Consider the following 22,342-nt stretch of genomic DNA (forward strand, 5'->3'; position numbering starts at 1 on the left):
CTCGGCCTAGTTCTAACATTGTGTTCCCTTCTCTTGGAGGGTGGCTGTGGGTAGCTGACATTATTCTGATAATCCTCTATATCCCTTTTAAGTTTATTGATCTTCCTTTGTTCCAAGGTTTTACATTTAATATCAATATCAGATCTTAAACTGTAGTACCTATCCCTTTCCTGTTTAATTTCAAAATACAAATCTTGTTTAATAAAATTGTCTAAAACTAAAATCTCTTGTTCTAATTCCTCTAAAATCCTGTTGTTCTCTTTGATAATGAGCCTAAGAATTTCAAGTCCACATTTGTTAAAAGTATCAATTAGTTCTTTATGAAAGACAGTGCCAGATTCTACATTGTTTGGGTACTTCCATACCCTAAGCCCTTTCGGTACAATTTTGTATTTTATACATTCCATCAAATAACAGTTTTCAGTGCCAAGCGTTTTATACTTATACATTAATTTTGATAATTTGTCTATTTTTACAACATATGAATCACCATCTTGTGGTGAACCGTCCTCTTTAAGTTCAAAATTAATATTGTGAGGACATTTTAGCCAGTCTTGTATGTTTTTGCAATTGGAGGAAGTGGAAACAGTACCTGAAGCGTTCTTGCCCAACGTGTTCATCTTAGGAACACAACCGTTATTCGTACCCCCAACGTGGGTGCTCTTGTTCAGTTCAACTGGGGGAAGCAAGAGCTGCGGAGTGTTAGCAGGATCAAAAGTGTTACCATTCGGTTCAACATCTTCGACCGACGTAGAACTGGAATCACAGTTATGTCTTTTCCTCTTGTGCTTCGAGCCTCCAAACCTTTCGGTCCCTTCCGACGTGATTCCTACGTCAGTTGATTTCCTGCTAACCAACGATGTGCATAGAGGTGTCAATAGTTCAATAAGTTCCGTGAGCTGCCCGATCAGTTTCCGTGACTGTCCATTTGTCTTTCCCATATTTTTTCCCTACACTGATATGTGACATCTCTTCCACATTGTATATCTTATATAGAGTTTTTCTGTGTATCCTTATGTTAGTGTGGTTATTTTTTACACTTTGTGCTCTATCCCTTCACTATTTAACTCTTTTCCTCTTCTTCTTCTTTTTTCCTCCTTACTCTAACCATCCCTTCCTATTGTCCTCTGTAGTTGTGCACTTTGTTCTTCATCTTCTTCTTCTTATCATAATTACTGTTATTGATTCATTGCTAGCTGTACACAACATTTTGTTTGTAGTCATAATACTGCTTGCTAACTTGCTTGTCAACTTTCATTTATTTTTGCCTGGGATAAGACTGAAATAGGTCCATTTAGATCAGTTCTCAACTCTGGTTACCAAATTGAATAAATAAATAAATAGATGCCTCTTAATCTGCATCCACTCTAATGCATCTTTCTTTCTTTAATAATTGCCTACTTAGCTTCCCTCATCATCCACTTTTCCAGAGATATCATGGACCCAGCACAATTCACCATCCACACATGTAGCACAGGGAAATGAGAAGCATACCCCCAGCAGTGGACTGACACAACTCTCACCCCAGTATTTTTGGGTCTATATCAGAACATCGAAGTATTAAAACTTCAAATGTTCTGATATCGAACACTATTCAGTGAACGCTAAGAAGAGCAAAGCTGCAGAACTGCAAATTCTTTCCTCGGGAAAGAATTCGGTTGGCCGTTTCTGTGGCTTCGCTATTCTTAGCGCTGTGGTGGAAAGTTATGGGTTGGGTTCAGGTAAGTATGAGATTGTTTGTACGTTAGAGTTAGGGGCAGGTTAAGTGAGTTAGGGTTAGGGTGTGGGTTAGGCATGTGTGCGATAGTGACAGACTTTAGGGTTGGGGGTTGTTTAAATGAGTTAGGGTTAGGGAGCGGGTTAGGTGAGTGTGCGATAGTGATGGACCTTAGGGTTAGGGTTTGGGTTAAGGTAAGTGGGTAGACAGTAGTGTATGTTTAGTTTAGTGTAGCGTTAGACGTAGGAATTTAAGTGTATGTGTGTGGTTGCTGTTTTTTTGATGTGCTTGTGTTGTGTGTATGTGTTTCGGAGTAGTGAAATTTTTCCATGGGAAAAAAGTTGCTGTTCTGAATGTTCGATATTTTCATGTTTAGATGTTTTGGGGCTGATGAAATAGCGTTCGTTATTTTCATCTTTTGATAACATGATATAAACACGTATTTTCCTAACTGATAATTCCTCCTCAGCAACCATAAACATAAAACCTCCTCTTCCTATAATTTTTCTTCCACTCTACCCCACCAGTGTCACTCCATATAGTTTTTATTTTTAAATACTTACTACAAAATCTCTTTTAACCCAAAGGTTACACATGGTTTCTATAATACATTTACATCCATTTTTTTTGCACAGTCATTACAAAATTAAAGAACTGTCTACAGTCTATATCCTATCAGCTTATTCTTGGCCATTTTAATCTTCATCTGCCAGATACAGCTGGTCAAGTCACATCATGATTTTGTACATACATTCTTACATTGTCCACCTTTGTATAACAATTTATATTCATATTAATACCTTTTCAACTCTTGTATCCATTATTTCTGTATGCACTTTATTTAATATTATAATACTTAATATTTTTCTGTATGTGCAAATGTAATGTGTGTTATTATTAAACAAATGTTTCTGGAGCTCTACAAAATGGCCTCTAAATCCATCTAAAAATCCCAACCAACGTGAGTAAATAAATAAAAAAGTGAAGAAATGCTTTATAGAAATATTTTGCTTACTTCTTTTAGTGCAGAACACCATATAACAGCAACAATACACACCAGAATAGGGTCATGCTGCAACATACTCATCCCTGGCCTCTAAATCTGGTCAGTTTGGCCTTCATGTCTGCATCATACAAGGCTTTAATGTATTTCCTGCGCAGCTCATAAGCACTGACATGGATTATACTTATCATAACTCATCAGAGTAGAAAGGCACAATTGCGTGGTACAGTCTTAATATAATGCAAAAAAATAGCAGCCATTTTAGAAAGGGTGCTACTTACCAAAATATGGAGTGTTTATAGTCAGGACAGTGCCATTGATACTCCCAGCATCTGTTGTCGCTGTTATTAATATGTAGTACTGGCTGTAAGCATCAAGATTCTTGACAACATATGAATTTTCTGAGGCATCAATGACTGCACCTATAATAATTTATAACACAGTTTTACGTTATCAGTATTTAAAATAATACTTACTCAGTCATTAGGTTGCTCATTAAGAAACACTACAGGCAACAGCTCTTATGTTCACTATGGTCTAGTAAAGCACAAACATTTATTTTGAGGACATCTAATCTTCTTCTCACAAACTTTCTAACTTCTTTTGCAGGAGGCCAAGAATCCTGTAGTATTTTTTATTTCTAAAGCAGTATTTTTTTTTTAATTTCTTTAGCAAATTCCTGTATTTTAACATTGGCTAAGACATGACTTAGTATTACTGGTGGGTATCCTACATAGAAAGATAAGGGACTTTCATCCATGTTGCTTGATACAGAAACCAGGTACCAGGTTAAGTCTATGTATCCACCTGAATTCTACAGCATTATGTAAATCTGAAAAAACTACAATAACCACAGAATCACAGAACTTGGTTATCCTTCATTATATTAAGTATTGACTTCAGATATTCCATTGGTCAAATATCCCCACACATACTCATGTACATATATACAGAGAAAACATTTCATTGCAAAAAATATTATGTTGCCTGTTGAGGTCATTTACTTGATTTTCCACAAGTCTGCCTCAAGCAGTGTTTTGCCATATATATAGTTATTGTCATCTGCACATTAAAAGCTGTTAAAAATAGAAATACAGAAGGAACCAGATTCATTTATGAAGTCATAAATTAAGTATTTTAAATTTCATTTTATTGTAGCAAAACATGCATAGTCGGGCATGACTATTCCATAATTTCTTAAAAAAATGCAAAATATTGGCTAGCTATGGCTAACTGTGCTCTTTTTAAAGCATTTCCTATGAAAATTTCATATTCATGTAGTTTCTGTAATACTTTTATAAAACAATGGATATTGTTAGATTATTACTAGAAAAGTGAACACTCTGGTACATCAGGCAAAATCAGTTAAACAGTTCAAATCTCTATATATTTGCATGGTTTATATTGGAAGACTGAATGTTTAGGTAATCGAACACCTAAACGTCGATCTTCCAATGTCGAAAGCAAACAATGGCGAACGGCCAATTTAACGCAGGGAAAGATTTCCCTTGGTCGTTCGCCGGAGTCTGCTATTACCCTACTGTTGAGCGATCTTGGAGTTGGTATATTTAGTTAGGGGGGGTGTGGGGGGTGAAGCCCCTCACTTAATTTAGCTGTAAAGTAATGTTTTTTGTGTTGTGGCCGAGTGACATATTCCCTGGGACGTTCGACGTTGTGTGGTTCGATATTAGAAGATCGACGTTTAGGTGTTCGATCACCTAAGAGCTCGGTCTTCTAATACAGACCCATATTTGCATGTATGCTTATGTGCGAACGTGCATGCGTGTGTGTGTGTGTGTAGGTGTGTATATGTATATTTATGGATCCCTATCAGATTATTAAATTACTATAAGACCGAAACTTACAACGAGATGACAACATCAAAAGCACACAATAATTAAACTTTACAATGGAGAAATACATAACACCGAATAACCACCATCAGATGTTACATTACACTTCCCAAACCTAAGAAACACTTGTAAATACAAACAGAACAACACCTTCGCTTTTTAATGAAAACAAAAATCAACTGAAAAGTTCTCAGTTTATAATGCATAACTTTCAGTGAGTTACACTTTAAAGGGACAGACCTTTACTTACAGTAAATCTGCCATTTTCCAATATACAAAACTTCTGCTATAGCTGTAAGAAATTCCATGATATCATGCATTAATTTCAAACACATAATTAAAAAAATGCCTTTTTTAATGTATTTGCAAGGGGCAAGCCCCCCTATGCTCCCACACTCCCTGCAAATTATATATACCAAGTCTGAGATCGCACTACAGTGGGGAAAGGGTAGCTTTCCTGATCTGCACTGTACCATGATGTCCATTTAGAAGCTCCAAGTATCTGCAGCTGGGGTTTCATGTTTATGCCTTTTGGCATTATAGACTTTTGCTGTTATGCAATGTTGATCTTCTCGTCTCAGTGTTGTAAGTGTCGGTCTTATGGTAATTCTGGTAATTCAATAATCTAATAGTAGGGATCCATGTATATATACATATATATATATATATATATATTTATATATATAAATATATATATATATATATATAAATAAATAAATATATATATATATATATATATATATATATACATACATATACATATACATATATATATATATATATATATATATATATATATATATATATACACATGTATATATTTATAAGGATTATATGACATTTCATTGAATTACTTAAATGTAAAAGTAAACTACATTGATTCTAGCAGTCCAAGTGAACAAAAAAGTAAGCAAATTGTTTCCTTTCCAGATCACTAATCCCAAATCCTAACAATATCCCCAGACTAAATTTGTCTGCACAATGATATTGTTAAGGAAAGGGTTTTTCATAATTTAACATATAGGGTAGAGGTAGGTACAGGTGAAGGGACAAGGTTAGGGTTAGCATTGCCCACTGTCTCTCCTTAGTTGTTCATACTATCTCTAACCCTGCCCCAACTTTAACTTTTCACTTTAACTTATAAAAACCCTTTTCTAGCAGTACTGCTAAAAAAGACACTTGGGCACAATCATAACCACACATGCACACCATTATTCCAATTCCCTAATTACTTTCCCTACTCTCCATATTCTCTATACTCTACACTTAAAATGCACACACACACACACACACACACACACACATACACACACACATAAAACACAAACACAAACACACACACACACACACACACACACACACACACACACACACACACACACACACACACACACACACACACACCATTAACTCTGTCCCTTTACCTTACCCTTACTCTAACCCTAACCCAGAAACACTCATGCTCAGACCCACACAGATATACCACTGAATTTATCCCCATAAATAACCTTTATCCTAACTCTGAAACCCCAACATTTGCTCATGACTCCACGCAGGCTGCTTACTGTAAATATAAATCATGGTCTTACAAATTCAGTTTTATGAAATCTGGATATTTACTAGAGGAAAAAGCCTTAATAAATTCTACCTGTTTCCTTGTCCATAAATGGTGTTTTCTTTATTTGCATCCTGGACTTCCTGTTTCCCCAAAGGACTAGTATATCCATCAATACCAGAACCATGGGCTTAAATCTTCACTAACAGATAAATAAAAACATAATGGAGGTATAGGTTTATAACCTAGCACTACCAAAAACCACTGGAATACACTTCTCCTGCATGTTACCATGTGAGATTCACTGTCTACCTTTAAACATAAACTAGATGACTGGATGGGTATCCAAAAATTTACTCCAAGTTTGACCTGAATGGCCACCTGGAGAAAGGAGGTGCTGCCTGGGGTAGAGTACTAGCAAGCCAAGAATGAATATGAGACTCAGTGGCCTTGGCATATCTATGAATTTATAAACTTAGTGACCTTTATCCCATTTAGCATTCTTTTTGGATGGCTTGTAAAAATACTTTTAACCATCCACCTAAATGCTATTGTAATTTCAGTTAAGAGCAGCATTTATAAAGGCATTCAATAAAAGACAAAAAAGTGTATCTGAAGTCAGACAATGGATGAGCATTTGTGATTATGTCTATGGATAGATAATTGCAAGAAACTGAAAAGTCATTGTCTAACAAAAAATGTTATATGATGTATTTCCCTGGTTGACATTTGCAAAGCATAAAGGTAATTTGAATAATGATATATCACCATCTGGACCAATAATTAGTGCTTGGGGTTCAAAAACAAAACAACTTGCAGTGCTTGTAGATCATACTTTAAATACACTAGAATATAACATTTTTCACATGCAAAATACTTTTTTTATATTTTGAGAAAGCTTATGTATTTAAGAGTTCAGGAGGATTATATTTTGGTTAGTATTGATGTTAAAGCTTTATATTATTTTATACCTCAATAAGATAGGATATAATGCCATTAGGAGATGATTGTTAGAGAAAGCTAACATCTGAAAAACATAACTGAACTAACAAGTGAATTCATTGCAGTATATTTTAGAAAACCTTTTATTTTTAATAAGCGGATTCCAAGTATGATAATGAGGGCTGTTATGGCCTTTAGTTATGTCAATATAATAACAGCTAATTGAGAAGATGTTTGCGTTAAGTTCTAGGTGCAAAAATAATATTTTGTTGTATTGTAGATTTATTGACAATTTCATTTTAGGTATGGAAAGGAACCAGATTTTATTAAATACATTTACTGAATATTTGAACAGTAGAACATTTTTTTGCCTTTCAAGGCTAACAGGTCTAGACAGCAGATTCAGTATTTGAATGCTGAAATTAGCAAAAATTAGACATGCTGTTTAAAAAAATAGCAGACTAGTTAGTTATAACCACTATTTACATTTCAATAGTGCTAATCCAAGATACTTAAAACAAAATGTAGTGAAAGGTTTGCTAATTAGCAAATGTAGACTGATACACTTAGATAAAGATTTTAAGAATAAAGTATTGGTTATATTGAATAAAAGTAATCCATTACCATTACTGAATGAACTACATACACACAGAAATATCTGTATATATATATATATATATATATATATATATATATATATATATATATATATATATATATATAAAGCTGATTATAATATTGAATCTTTAAAAAAACAAATTCCTACAATTTTTGTGCACTGTGGGACTGATACCTTTCAAATACAGAAAGTAGTAAAAGATACTTTGTGCATTCCAGTATATGTTTAAAATTGTGGAATGCAACCTGAATTTGTTAATATAATAGTTGTTAATAGAAAGGATCTTTGTGTAATGGGCATAAATAGGGATAATGTTATGGGTAATAAAACAATGGGTGCCTTTTCCCTTGATCTGGGTACGTTGTATAACTATAATCAAACAATCCATATTTTTATCATGCACCTTCAGGTAAAATGTTTGGTTCAGAAAAGCACTACCACCACAACTATATTTCTGTGACAGACATGTTCTTCATTATATATAGAGCATACTATTATACTATATTACGTTAATAAATTATCATAGCTCAACATTACATTTATGTAATTAGCAGTAAAAATGCATATCATGTACACAGACATTCACTGAGATGTGACACTATAGGAATTTCACTGTTTTTGTCCTGGAAAATATTAACATGGGGAAAAGCAAAGGTATTTTTTGAGACAGAAAGAACATTTAATGGCAGTTGTTTTTTTTTGGCTGATATCCGACAGGGTGAAATGAGGTAGTTAGCCTCAATCCTGAGCTTATAGCAAGTGGTCTGAGATAGGAGTTAATTAATAAAACTTCTAGGAGACTAGGCTTAAAAGAGACTAGGCTTAAAATGTTACTGAGAACCAAAATCTGGGCCAAATGGAGAACTACTAAAAACCCAACCGATCATCAAAACTTTAAACAGCTGAGAAATATCACTAAAAAAATCAATACTTCTTGACAAAAAAACTTTTACTTTAAACTCTAGCAAACCCATCAACAGAAACCACAAAGTTTGTGGTCAGGTGTTAACAGACTCCTACACCCAGGACACTCCAAGACACCAATCCCTTCTGGTTTCTCTCATAACTCACCCAACCAGATTGCTGATGCTTTCAACAACTTTTTTACTGAAACCGTCCGATCTCTAACAAATACCCTACCACCTGTTAGCTCAATTTTGCCTCCCTCCTTAACTAGATTACCTCCTACATTTCATTTACAACCAGTTCCAACATCCCTCATCTATACCTTACTTCAAAAACTTAAACCATGTACACCCTCAGCTGACTTGCTACCAGCTGAGTACCTGCAAAGTGCAGCAAGAGTGCTTGTCTAACCCATTTCCATCCTAATAAATAGAACCATTACTGAAGGTTCCATCCCAATAAATAGAACCATTACTGAAGGTTCCATCCCATCTCTCTCGAAAATCTGCCATATTATCCCACTACATAAGGGCGGTAACTCAACCAAACTCTCAAACTTTATCCCATAGCCTTACTCTCTCCATTAGCGAAAATCATGGAAAAATGTATTCACTGGCATCTACTTGAACACCTTCTCCAAAATAACCTATTAGCTGACTGTCAGCATGGCTTTAGGCCATTCCATAGTACTACCACTGCACTCTTATCCTTTTCTGACTGCATTAATAAAAATCGCAATAACAACATGCTTTCCTCTGTGCTCTTTATTGACCTCTCTAAAGCCTTTGATATGGTTAACCATCAGTTACTTATAAATATACTTAAATCACTTTCATTAGACACACAGACAGTGCAATGGTTCAAGTCCTATCTAGAAAACAGACAACAAACAGTCCTCTGGGACAATAACTTATCCACCCACCTCCCTATTACCCTTGGTGTCCCTCAAGGCTCTATCCTGGTACCTCTCCTTTTCTCTATCTTCATTAACGATCTAAATGCTAACCTTCCTCAAGCTACCTGCATACAATATGCAGATGATTCCACATTAATCTGCAGCACTGCCTCTTCTGCTGAACTCCAGTCCATCACCAAAAAAGTATTTAACTTAGTAGAAAACTGGTTCCTTCAACGCTGCCTCCTCCTAAAAAAACTAAATTACTACTGTTCACTCCAACACGAAAGTTATCCCCTATAAATTTCACAGTTACATCCAGTAATGGCACTCTCATAGCACCTGATCTGACCACTAAACATTTAGGTGTAAGAACTGACCACAACCTTAACTTTGATTCACACATTAACTTAACCATTAAATCAGTTAATAGAAAACTATGTTCCCTTTACAGGATTAAACCTTTCTTTACTCCTTTAGCTAGAACTACCATTGCCCACACACATCTTATCTCCACCCTCCTCTATGCCTCCCCTATTTATACTAATCTGTTCAAAAGTAACCTCAATAAACTGGCAACCTCCTATTATAACATTGCCAGATTTGCCACTGGCTCCCCATTTAGGACTCAGCATTGTCAAAATCTTAAACAGCTAGGATGGCTGAAACTGCAAAATCAGCTTCTATTTCAGCAACTTACTATCACCCAAAAGATTTTGCATTATCCCAGTAACACTCCAATACTCTGTAGCTTTATCACCCTTTACAAAAATCTTACAACCCTACGCTCAGCTAATAAATTACTAGTAGCCATTCATAAATCCAACAATAAATCAGGTGACTGTCTTTTTCCTAACTCTGTGGGGAAAAACTTGGAACAGGCTTCCCAGTGAACTATCATCTCTTTCTTCAATACCACTTTTCAAGAAGCAACTAGAAACATTCCTTAAAACACAATGGCTATGTCCATGTACTAACCCGGACTAATAACCTCCTTCTTTCCATGTTCTTATCTCTATCCTTTTCTGGCCTCTCTGCATACCTCTCTCCTGACCTCAGTTAGTGGGGCCAGTAAGCTTACTGAATGCTTTTTCTAGCCTAGTCTTCCTGGGAAACTATCCCTGAGTATAAACCCACAAAATAACAGTTCTGCATGTGTATACCATGTATAGATTTGTTATTTTTTTCACTTGCTCTGTAGAATTTGAAAGCTACCTAAAATCATATTAACTAGAATGTTCTTAGTTATCTCTCAAAGTATGATATTACTTGCTAGCCTTCTGTGTGATGAATATTAAGCTCTCTACTGTGTGAATAGTTTTTTTTTACCTCTTTAATTACTTTTTATCTCTTTCTCTCTTGTAATAATGCCAACACATCTTGTATCAGATACTCATGTAAATTGTTTTGTTAGTCTATTGTTATAGTGTACCTTTATGTAAATCATTATTATAATTGTTATTTTTTTGCAATCTATTAGCTTAATGGAGATTTTTGTACTTTTTGTATTGTTAGCATATTGTGATGAGTTATTTTAATAAGACTTCTATGACTTTTTGTATATTTTACTAGTATATAGTGATATTGATTGCCTAAGGTACTGTATATGCGCTTTCATTTTTTATTGTAATGATTATATTTTTAAAAATGTTAAATGGCTGTAAAGATTTGATTGGACATATAGATATATCTGATTATTGTGTTCTATATATTTAGCCAACATTGTTAAGTGGAATTGTACGATCAAATTGGTTAATCCTTTTGTCAATATTGTGCTTTGTTTATTTATTTTTATTGCCATATCAACAAAGTGCTTGATTGCTACTGAATTTGCTTTTGTGGAATGTATGTGTGTGTGTGTATATATTTATATATGTCCCTCTACTCAGTCTCATCAGAATCCTCATAGGTGACCACTGTCTGGTATACAAAGCAATCTCAGACCCTGCCTTGATGCGACTGCTGCCTATCTGCAAGTCAAGCTTCACTTGAGTAACCCATATGCATGACCTTAACCTGGCCTGTGACATCAATGGGATTTATTGGCAGGACAGACTTGTCCCTGAGACATCCCCCCTTCTGTGGAATAGACTCCCTCTCCACATCAAACAGAGTACCTCATTAATCCTTTTTAAGTATAACCTGGATAACTGGATGGGGAACAGAAAATATACCCCTGGGATTCCACCTGTGTCCCTGCTGGACAGGGGCATTGGGTGCTGACTTATCGGAACATGGGCTAAATTATTTGCTAGGCTTGTAAGGGCCTCAGGGCCAATAGCCTAGTAACTTCCTAAGATCCTATATATACATATATATATATATATATATATATATATATATATGTGTGTGTGTGTGTGTGTGTGTGTGTGTGTGTGTGTGTGTGTGTGGGCTGGTATATGCCAAGCGTGTGGTTGATCATATTTTTTCAACTAAAGAAATGGTAGACAGATAATCAAATTACACAAATCTGAGGGTTGGGGAATATGCCCTTTCCCTGATAGTATACAATCATGGAGGGTGCAGGGGAGCTTGCTCCCTTGCCAAAAATTATGTTATTTAATTTTTTGATATGAAATCATGCACCAAGGCTATTTCTTGTGGCATGTGTAGCAGTGCATTGATGTTTCTGTGTTCAAACTTACAAGGTTGAAGTTTCGACAGTCACCATTTAGTTGTTTAGACTAACTGTGGTAATCTTATATATATATATATATATATATATATATATATATATATATATATATATATATATATTCCATATATTCACATTATACACACAGATCATTTCAAGATTTCAAGCAAGTTACAGTAAAATACAGAGTATAAAATATGACGGACAAATGTATAGTCAAAATGTCATACACGCAATTGTGCTATTTGCTGCAGTTTTGAGAAAAATATTTCATAACATATTATACATTTTGTAACACATGGCCTACTGAATGAACCCAGCCACTGGCATCACAGGCCATAGCTCTTCCTCCTTTTACTGAGCCTATTCTGAATATGGGCTGGGATTCACATACACCGTTATTCTACTCAGAGTTTTCTTTTGCTGAGCTGCCATTACTTCCATTAGGCAGTAATCTTGTTTGAAAAGGGGGCTGATAATGATGCCGCCTGAATGAATAATGAATTATGTAGCTCAGCATGCTGCATTAAGTTACAAAGTAACTTAGTGCAGCCCTTCTGTGCTCTCTTTGTTAACCAGTCTTTGCAACACTGCAGTGATATCAGATCACTTCATGATATAACCGAGTATGGGAAATTTTGTTTTAGGCCACTATATGTCTAACCTTCAAGTCTTCCCTGGTACACCACTGACACACTTGTTTCCCTACCCTGCCTGGCATCAGCACCTTCATAACCCAATCATGGATGTGGAAAAGCTGCAACAAGCTTAGGACATGTAAATTATCTTTCAGAAAGGAAATGCAAGAAAAGTGAACTAAGTTATACTAAAGCTGTACTGAATTAAGAAAAAATGTAAACAGTTCTCTAAAAGATCCAAGTAAGAGAAGTTGCATTGTACTTGCCTTTTTAGAAAATGTGTGATATTTCAAAAAATATGTGAAACTGTACATTTGTTACTTTGCTAATCTATTACAGTTTGAAAATGACACTATTGGTATTCTGTGACTTTGTAGACCTCTGCAGTGCTTAAAGCCTAATACTTCTAGAAAGAAATCACACTAGGTCACACAGTGATGCCTACTTTATTTATTTATATTTATTTATTTATTTATTCCAGTTTGATGACCGGGGAGGTCCACTGGGCTTGGGGAACCCATTTTCAGTGGAGGCCCCGAGGAGAAAAGCTCCACAACACAAAGTTTACTTACATGAATAGTTTCAAAGACAGTTTGCATTACAAACAACAGGTTGCATTCAAAAAAAGAAAAAAAAAATTACAGTTTTGTTCAGGAGAAAAAGACAGGCATATAGCATAATAGCTAGATTTTACTGTTTATTTACATATACAATCTACATTTGAGGGTGAGGTTAGGAAGGTAAGAAGGTTATCCAGGAGTAAAGGGGGAGGAGAGCTTCAGAGGTATGGACTGAAGAGTACAGTTGCATTTCCTGTTTAGATAGAGGTAGGAATGAAGTTGAGTTGTTATTAAGGTTAACTCATTGCTACTCTTTTCCTATAAAGTATGTAACTATGGAAACAAAAACTCATCTTCTAAAATTCAAAGTGGAACCACAGAAAATCCTTTTGGGACTCATATAAAGAGAGGGAGACAGACTGTAAGTCAATTATTGCTTTGCCTGCTAAAGAGTCAGCTGCTGGATTTTCCTACAGGAACATGGCTAAATGGAAAGAGCTCAGCTGTATTACACTGTCTGTAAGGACATTAAATAATCTGTTTTTGATCTTGAAAGATAAACACATTGAGGGCCCAGTACTCCTTCAGTTACAGTAGTTAAAGTCTAGTTTAGCTGATTATGCTTTCTGTATTCATCCTCTGTTTATAACCTTTGTTTTGACTTCCTTGTCTAAGAATATTTCTGTTTGCATATTTACTTTTCAAGTGTAACGTTTTATGTTATTTATTTTAAGTAAAACATTTTATTATTGAATCTTAAATATTTGTGGCTAGTGATTTATTTGCTTAACAGTATGCATTGTGAGTAGGTGCCCAACTAACTGTGGTCATATGCCCTTTGGAGTGGCACTGCTCAAATTATTGCTAGTATGCAAATTTTCAAAGATTGAATTATTTTATGTATAAACAGAAATGTTGGTTTGTCAAAGCAGCTATGTTGGTGGTAGGGCACTACAGACTAGGGAGGAAGGTGCTTGTACTGGATAGTTTTCAAGTATCCCCTTCTAGAAAATATTGCTTGGATATGTTTGTATGTAAAATAATTTTGGAAAAGTTTCATGTACTGGTGGTAAGATTATATTCAAAGCTACTGGGCTCAGTCTCAGGTGGATGGTATCCTGGTGAGCCAGGGATTATTACTAAGATCTGCATGACTACATCATAAAGCTTATTTGGGTGTGACAGGCACTGGCTATTAGTCAAGGCAACAGTGCACATTTACTTCATGCCTTTATGGCCAGAAGTTTACCTGGTTTGACTGAGAGGTCATATCCCTACTCATATCATATATCTTATACCACTGGTGTGGATTTAATGCCCATACTGTCACCTGTTTTAGTGGCTCCAATGGAATTCAAGCCCAGTACTATTGCTTGTTTTATAATACACATCCTGAGAGGTGGAAATAACTATATTTAACCATGTGTTATATTCAGGCAGTAGGGGTGAGAGTCAGTTGCTGGTATAATATCAATGATAGTCTGTTCAGATTCATGAATATGTGCTTTGTCAAACTTCTTTACTGGTTGTCAGGTGACATTCAACACCTCCTATGGCCCACCTGCATGGCAGCTTATTTCTATATTGCCATGTCCAACCTTCAACAAAAGAACTGTACATTCATTGGCAGACTGCCCCTCTGGAACTCTTTGCATGTCAAGGCTATTCTTCCTGGCCTCTGCTGGGTAGTTGTCACAGTGGTAGTGTTATTACCTGCCACCTTCCATCTAACATGAGCCAGCTGGTGATTGGTCAGAAAGTCCAGCCTGCCAGCTGACTTACCTGAAATTCAGGCCTGCTACTTAAACCTAGTTCATCAGAGTAGCAGTCTGAACTACATCTATTTGTGCCATGTAGGTGGATTCCTTATACTCAGTTTTAGTATGCCATATAATGTTATCACAACTGGTTTCCAAGAATCCGGAAGATGATATTTAATAATTAGGAAGTTGATATATAATTTCTTATTCTAATAGGAGCAGTCCACATAATATTGAGCACTGGGTAACAGTTACAAGGCTTCAGACTTTATTAACTCTGGGTTTATTTTGTGGCAGTCAGGATGAGACTCTTGTACAGGGCATATAAGATAATGGGAGAAACAGGGCTGGAAGCCTTCTTTCTGTATCAGTGCAGAACTGAGCAACACATTTTCCGTCACAGTGTTAAGTCCAGCAGTTAGTGTATATGACTCAGGCTGTAAGCTGTGAGAAAGTTGCTTTCCGTTGTACATAGTCTGATTTTACCAGCCTCCATTTTTTTCCCATTTTCCTACTGTCTACTCCTGGGTTGCACCTGAAAATGGACACTTGTGCCTAGTAAATTTACTTGATTAGCCAAAAAAAAAAGTAAGATATGGAAAATCTCCATTGTTTAATCCTGGTTAATATGGATAAGACTTTGTCCTTGTCTTCCGAGTATTCAATTAACATAGGACTGAACTAATATTGAATGTATAACTATTAAAATAGGCCTTATAAATAGGAAGTTATGAAGGGACCTCTTAAGGTGCAGCATTTGTTTGAATGTGTTATCAGCTGAATTTCTTTGTGAGGTACTTTTCTTTGTTTTTTTTAAGTTGGATAATATGGAAAGGTATTACTGTTGATCTTGTATCCATGTAAATGTTTGAAGCATATACTCCTTAGTCATCAGTGAAAATGAACTTTGTTTCATTTGGCAATGCAAATGGCCATCAAGACAAGCAAATATTGTTTCACCTCTCATTTCATTTGCTCTCTTTATTGAGATATGATATGTTGAAGTTATATTTCCTAGTACTGCCTTTGTGTTGCCCATTTATCTGAGTATATCTTAGCTACCTCTCTTTATCAGGAATTTTCTCGAATTTTCTCGTAGCTATCTATCTGAAAGCAGCACATTTTACTTCATCGGCTCATACGCTATTTGGATAGCTGAAATTCTTTCCTACTCATATTTCTCCATTCATTTTCTATTTTGCCATCTTTTTAAGTTTTTCTTTGCTATGTTATAGAATCTTCTTTTCACATCAGTTTATAATAGATCCATTACTGTGAAACTCTGGACAGAATAATTTCTTTGAAAAGTTGGTCTGTTCATGTATTATTGAAGCTCGTGGTAAATTACTGCTTGTATTTGCTCCTGTATTACATTATATTATATTTTCTTCCATTAATCAATATATATGTTTTGGTAATAGGTTCATAGGTTAGTACTAGGCTGACTGCCCTTGAAGGGCATTTTACTCCAAGCCAGTTATCCCATTTAGTGCTTAAAATTGACCTATCACAGTGGAGTTTAGATTCACCTATTCCAATCCAAGATCTGTAGCTATATGTTACTCTAGTGATAATTGCTATATCAAAACATACCTATTTGATAGGTACCCATCCATTAGGATAAAGCATTTAAGAGCTGCCTCTGTCCATTAGTAGTACACGGGGAGTCTTGGGATAAATGTGCCTTTTCCCATCCAATGACCCAAGTTATGCTTAATTGTAGTCAGGAATGAGCTTTGTTTTATGTGGATGGAGAGTTTGTATGAGAGCAGTGTTATTCTCTGGAAGATGTACCTGTGCCTCCAAACCATTCTGTTTAAGTGACTGGATTGAATATTTCTGATACAGTTCGCCTTGCAGATGTGATGTAAGTTCATCAGTGATAGGTCAAAGGATGCTTTGCATGTAGTCACCTGCAAACGTAGTAAGCCAGACCCTTTGGTATTATCTTTACTTCTGAGTGTAAATGTCGAACCAAAGAGGTCCCGACACTGAACCCTGGGGGGCACTGCTGTTGACTGATTTTCTTGGGGAGGTAGCATCCACTCTTTAGCTATACTCCATCCTATATGTGACCCAGTTAACAATCCACTGTGTGACAAAGGGGTTTATTCCTAGTTTATTAAGCTTTTCTCCTATGCCTGAGTGGGGTATTGTGTCAAAAGCCTTAGGCAGGTTGAGGAGGGCATTATGTGCCATTTTACCTTCATTGCTTTGGTGATCTTTACAAACAAGTTCACCAGACTGAGTAAATATAACCTGCGTTTGATAAACACAAACTGAGATTGGTCTAGTGTTTGGAGGTTCCATATGTCCTTAATAACCTTATTGATAATTCTTTCCATAACTTTACTTATGAGGCTGGTCAGACTTATGGGTCTGTGACTGTCTGTGTCCATGGAAGGTCCTCCCTTATACAGGGAAGTAACTGCTGCTGTTTTCTATTCACTTCATATAAAACCAGTATGGAGGTTAAGGTTGAACAATGTTGTTAGGGATGTGGCTAAATTGTGCTTCATGCTATTCAAGATGCATCCTGCGATATGGCCAAGACCCATTAATGCAGTATGTTTTGCTTTTGATAGCACTAACAGGACTTAGTATTGTGTGATTTCTGGTGGCGAATCATTTTCATATATTTCATGTGAGATAAATGGGGAGGGGCAAAGTTTGAGCTGAATTTATTTGCCTGGTGGTAACCATATCTTCAACTTTGGGGTAAGTAACATTCTTTACAGTCAGCTTAGATGCATTGCTTTTTCTCAATTCACCAGACCATAGCTAGAAAAACAGAATATGTTAGGAGGGTTGAACAAAAGTTTATACTAATGACCACAGTTACTAAATCTAGTAAAAAGAGATCAACAAGTCATAAAGTAGAAAGCTAATAGAAGTGAGATACTAAAAATATTTGAATTTAGAGACATGCTCTATATACACTGTCCTCCCAATAAGTATTTGAGTAAGAACTGTTGCTTCATACAGAAGTGAGTATTATGAGCACATTCAATTATTTTCCATTTTTCTGGAAAATACCATAAAATACTGACATTTGATATGTCAGAGGATTTTAAAAAATGGGAAACTTGTGGAATTTAATTTTAGCATAGAACATCAATTGACAATAGCTTGAATATTGTCTTATGTTGTAATTTAGATGTTGCCTAGAAGCATTAGAAAATTATAGCTGAATCACTGTAATGACCTGAAATCACACTTAACAATTCAGGATATAATTCAGAGAACATCAACTCTTGAAAACAGGATGTCATTCCTTAATTAACTGTAGATCAGTATCTGTAGTAATGAGTATCTTATATGCATATTTCAGATGTACATTTGAGAGATTATATACTACAACCACAATACATATACATACATATATACTACAACTACAACTACAATACATGCCAAAACATCCCTCCACTAGAAAACCTCCTTAGCTGGACTACCCACCGTCTCCCCAAGAAACTATAATTTTAGGTGATTTCAATATTGACTGGCAATCATCCAACCCATCATCTAAACCTTCATGGCTTCACCCAACTAGTCCAGTCGCCAACCAGGATAAATAAAAACTCCAAGTACACTACCCTAGATTGGATACTAGTCAGTAAGAACCCCCAGTCATATATAGCAGGCTGCTTATCAATGATCACTCCCCAACATTCCTACTCAAAAAACACCTATACTAAGTTAAACCTGTCATCTACTGTCAAATATGTAAAAAACTAAACTTTAACCAACTCACATTCATCTCATCCCTCAAAGAATGTAACTGGCATCCTCTAAAGTATCTCAGTCTTCATGACGCAGTTTAATTTTTTAATACTACCTTCCTGAGCATCCTTAATTACCATGCCCCCATAAGACTTTCCAGAACCAAAGCACAACCCTCCCCATGGCTACAGAAAACCACTATGTCAGAAATGAAAAACAGGGATAAAGCATGGGAGCACTGGCACAAAACCAAACTCCCTTCAACTAGACAGAAATTCCTAGAACTACGCAATAGAGTCAAAAAGCTAATAAAACAGGACAAATTCCAATGCTACCAGTCTGCCCTAGACTCCTCCCAACACAACCCCAAACAATTCTGGTCCTCCATAAACTCCATCCTCCACCCAGGTAAAGTCAGTACCCCTCCTCCTAACATCCCTCACTCCTCTTAAAATATTGCTACCTCATTCAACGCACACTTCACACAAACCATACTATCACAGGCTAAACAACACAATCCCCATCCACTCCAACCCACACATTCAACTAGTAATCTCCCCACTGTCTTCTCTTTTTCTCCTGTTCCTACCTCCAACATAAAAAAACGTTTAACTAAACTTAAGCCCACCAAATTAGCAGCAGACAACCTCCCAAATGAATACCTACAAATTGCAGTTGATGCGCTAGCCTGTCCAATATCCATCTTGATTAACTGATCTCTGTCAGAAAGTTACATTCCCACACTATGGAAAGTATCACATATAATTACCCTCCACAAAGGTGGCCCCTCCACAGAACTAACCAGTTACCGCCCCATAGCTATTCTCTCTCCACTCTCCAAAATACTAGAGAGATGTATTCACTCTGAGGTCTCAGACTACCTCCTTACTAACAACCACCTTCCCAATACTCAACATGATTTCTGACCAAACCATAGCACCACCACTGCCTTACTCTGCTTTAATAACACTATCCTTCAGCATGAAAACAATGGCTATCTCTCCTCTGCTACTTTCCTAGACCTATCTAAAGCATTTGACATGGTCTCAAACAAACACCTCATCTCTGTTCTCAATAACCTATCATTCTCTCAATCAGTCACCGACTGGTTTCAGAGTTACCTGTCTGACCACCAACAATCCATTGTATGGCAGAATGACATATCTCCCAACTACCTGTCTCCATAGGGGTTCCCCAAGGATCCATCATTGGACCCTTACTCTTCTCTATTTTCACCAATAATCTAGCCTCTGCCACCAAACATGGAACACTCATACAATACGCAGATGACTCAACCATCATCTGCTCAGCACAGTCCCTACCCAAACTGCAAAAAGTCAAACAGGAAGCCTTTTTCTCTGTTGAAACTTGGTTATCCAATGCCCAATTAATACTCAACCAAAACAAAACTAAACTACTCATCTTCCAACCCACCAAACATACTCAAAACAACTCTCACTTTAACATCACAGCAAAAGACAATACCACTATACACCCAACAGAACACACCGAATTGCTAGGAGTTGAAATAGACAATAAACTAAAATTTGACATTCACACATCCATGACCATAAAAAAGTCCACAAAAAACTAGGAGCGTTATACAGAAATAAGCAACTTCTCACCAAAGTAGCAAAGATTTCAATAGCAAATTCTCACCTTATCTCCATCCTACTTTATGCCTCTCCAATATATACCAACCTAAGGCAATGTGATCTAAACAAGCTCGAGACCTGCTACAACAAAATCACCAAATTTGCCACAGGAGCATCCTACCATAGTCACCACTGTCTCTCCCTTGCTGAACTGGGCTGGCTTGAACTCCCTCACCTCCTTCAATGGTATCCACTCGCACTCGCCCACAAACCAGTAAACCATCCACTAAAAGTCCCATCCCTCCAGAATCTACTGCGACCCTATCGCACCACCAGACCACTAAGATCCAGCAACAAAAATCACTTACAGGTCACTAAAGCCAATAACTCTGCTGGAGAAGCACTATTCTCTTGCGCCATAGCCAAATTATGGAACTCCCTCCCACCCACAATTACCTCTGTACCATCATGCACCCACTTCAAAACTTTACTAAAAGCGTACCTAAAAACTTGTTGGCTATGCCCTTGCAACTCCCCCTCTAATATCACCCACCACCTTTCTTTCCACCCCACTAACTACCTTGATTATAGCAATCTTGGATGCTCATAAGCCTAACTACTTATTATACAGCAGGAACTTCTTATTGTAACAATTGTTAATGTCTGTTATGTACTTCGCAGATAATAAAGATTCTAGTTGTCTACTGATGTACTATGTTCATCTGTAACTATGTTTGTAATGTTTAATTGCTATGTTGATCAAATTGTTAATTGCTATGTAAATCCAATGTAACTACTGTCTGTATATTTTAACTGTGGAGTTTTTCCCCTCGGGCCTCCGCTGAAAATGTACCTACGTCCAATCAGACACTTCTGGTCAACAAATGTAAATAAATAAATAATAAATAAAAATAAATAAATACAAATCATGTCCTAAAAAATGAACTCTAGTGTACAACATCAGTAGGTAGTGAAATATGTTTTAATGAACATAAAAATGAAGAACACTAGCAGAAAATGACACTGGTCTGTTTAGTCATTCTTAATCCCTTTATTAGTAAGCATTGTATAAATTATCATGGCCACTCACAGATGCTTGTGTTAATGAACATGGCCAAAAAGTAAGTGGCAAGACATTTGGCAGGCAGGAAGTGTTGGGGTATGCATATGTGTGAGTGTGTGTCTGCCTAGGACTATGCCACAAGGGGGCTAGTTTAGAGGATAGGGTAAGTCTGTGTGTGTTCGTGTGTGTGTGTGTGTGTGTGTGGGGGGGGTTAGGGGGTTGTCATATGTCCACCATCCCCTACACTAATGATCAAGTTGTACAAGATTATGTGGTGACATTATGGCTAGCTCTTGAACTACATGCCTTAACAGCACTTAATCAAGACAAAGGTCAGTGACGATACTAGCCACCAGAAATATCTTTTGAACAGTGTGTATTAAAGGCACATAAACAAGACATGGGTCAGGGGGATCACTAGCCACTTTAAACATTGTGCCTTAATGGCACTTAGAGGTGAGGGAACACTGGACACCTGGCAGAAGTTTAAATATTGTGCTTTAATGACACTTAGGGAAGAGGAATACTAAACATCTGGGATACGCTTCATATTTGTCTTCATCATCATCATCATCATCATCATCATCATCATCATCAATCCCCTTTTTCCCATTTTCCACACGGGGTCGGGGTGTTGTGTCAACTGTCACTATCTCCATCAATTAAAGGCCACTCTCCTACCTTCTTCAAGTGTCATGCCTGATTGTCACAGCCTTCTCCCACAAAATCCATCCGTCTATTTGCTGGACACCCTTGTTTCCTCTTATCTTCTTCATGTCTGTCCCAAATGTTCATCACCAAATCATCATCTGCTTTTCTGCACTTGTGCCCTAACCACTGAAATCTGGTCTCTTTGAATCTCTCTGCATTTGGAGCTAGTT

General features: G+C 36.5%; 1 protein-coding gene across 1 annotated transcript in view; it reads right to left on the reverse strand.

The window, feature by feature from the left end:
- CSF3R (colony stimulating factor 3 receptor) overlaps window positions 1-22,342 on the reverse strand; it is a 556,874-nt gene that overhangs the window by 117,995 nt on the left and 416,537 nt on the right. The window contains exon 13 of the mRNA XM_044089705.1: window positions 3,002-3,142. Coding sequence (XP_043945640.1) covers window positions 3,002-3,142 — 141 coding nt within the window. The remainder of the gene's footprint in view (window positions 1-3,001; window positions 3,143-22,342) is intronic.

Source organism: Protopterus annectens, chromosome 1.part1, assembly GCF_019279795.1.
Source record: "Protopterus annectens isolate FY-2018-M chromosome 1.part1, PAN1.0, whole genome shotgun sequence".
NCBI classification, from domain to species: domain Eukaryota; kingdom Metazoa; phylum Chordata; order Ceratodontiformes; family Protopteridae; genus Protopterus; species Protopterus annectens.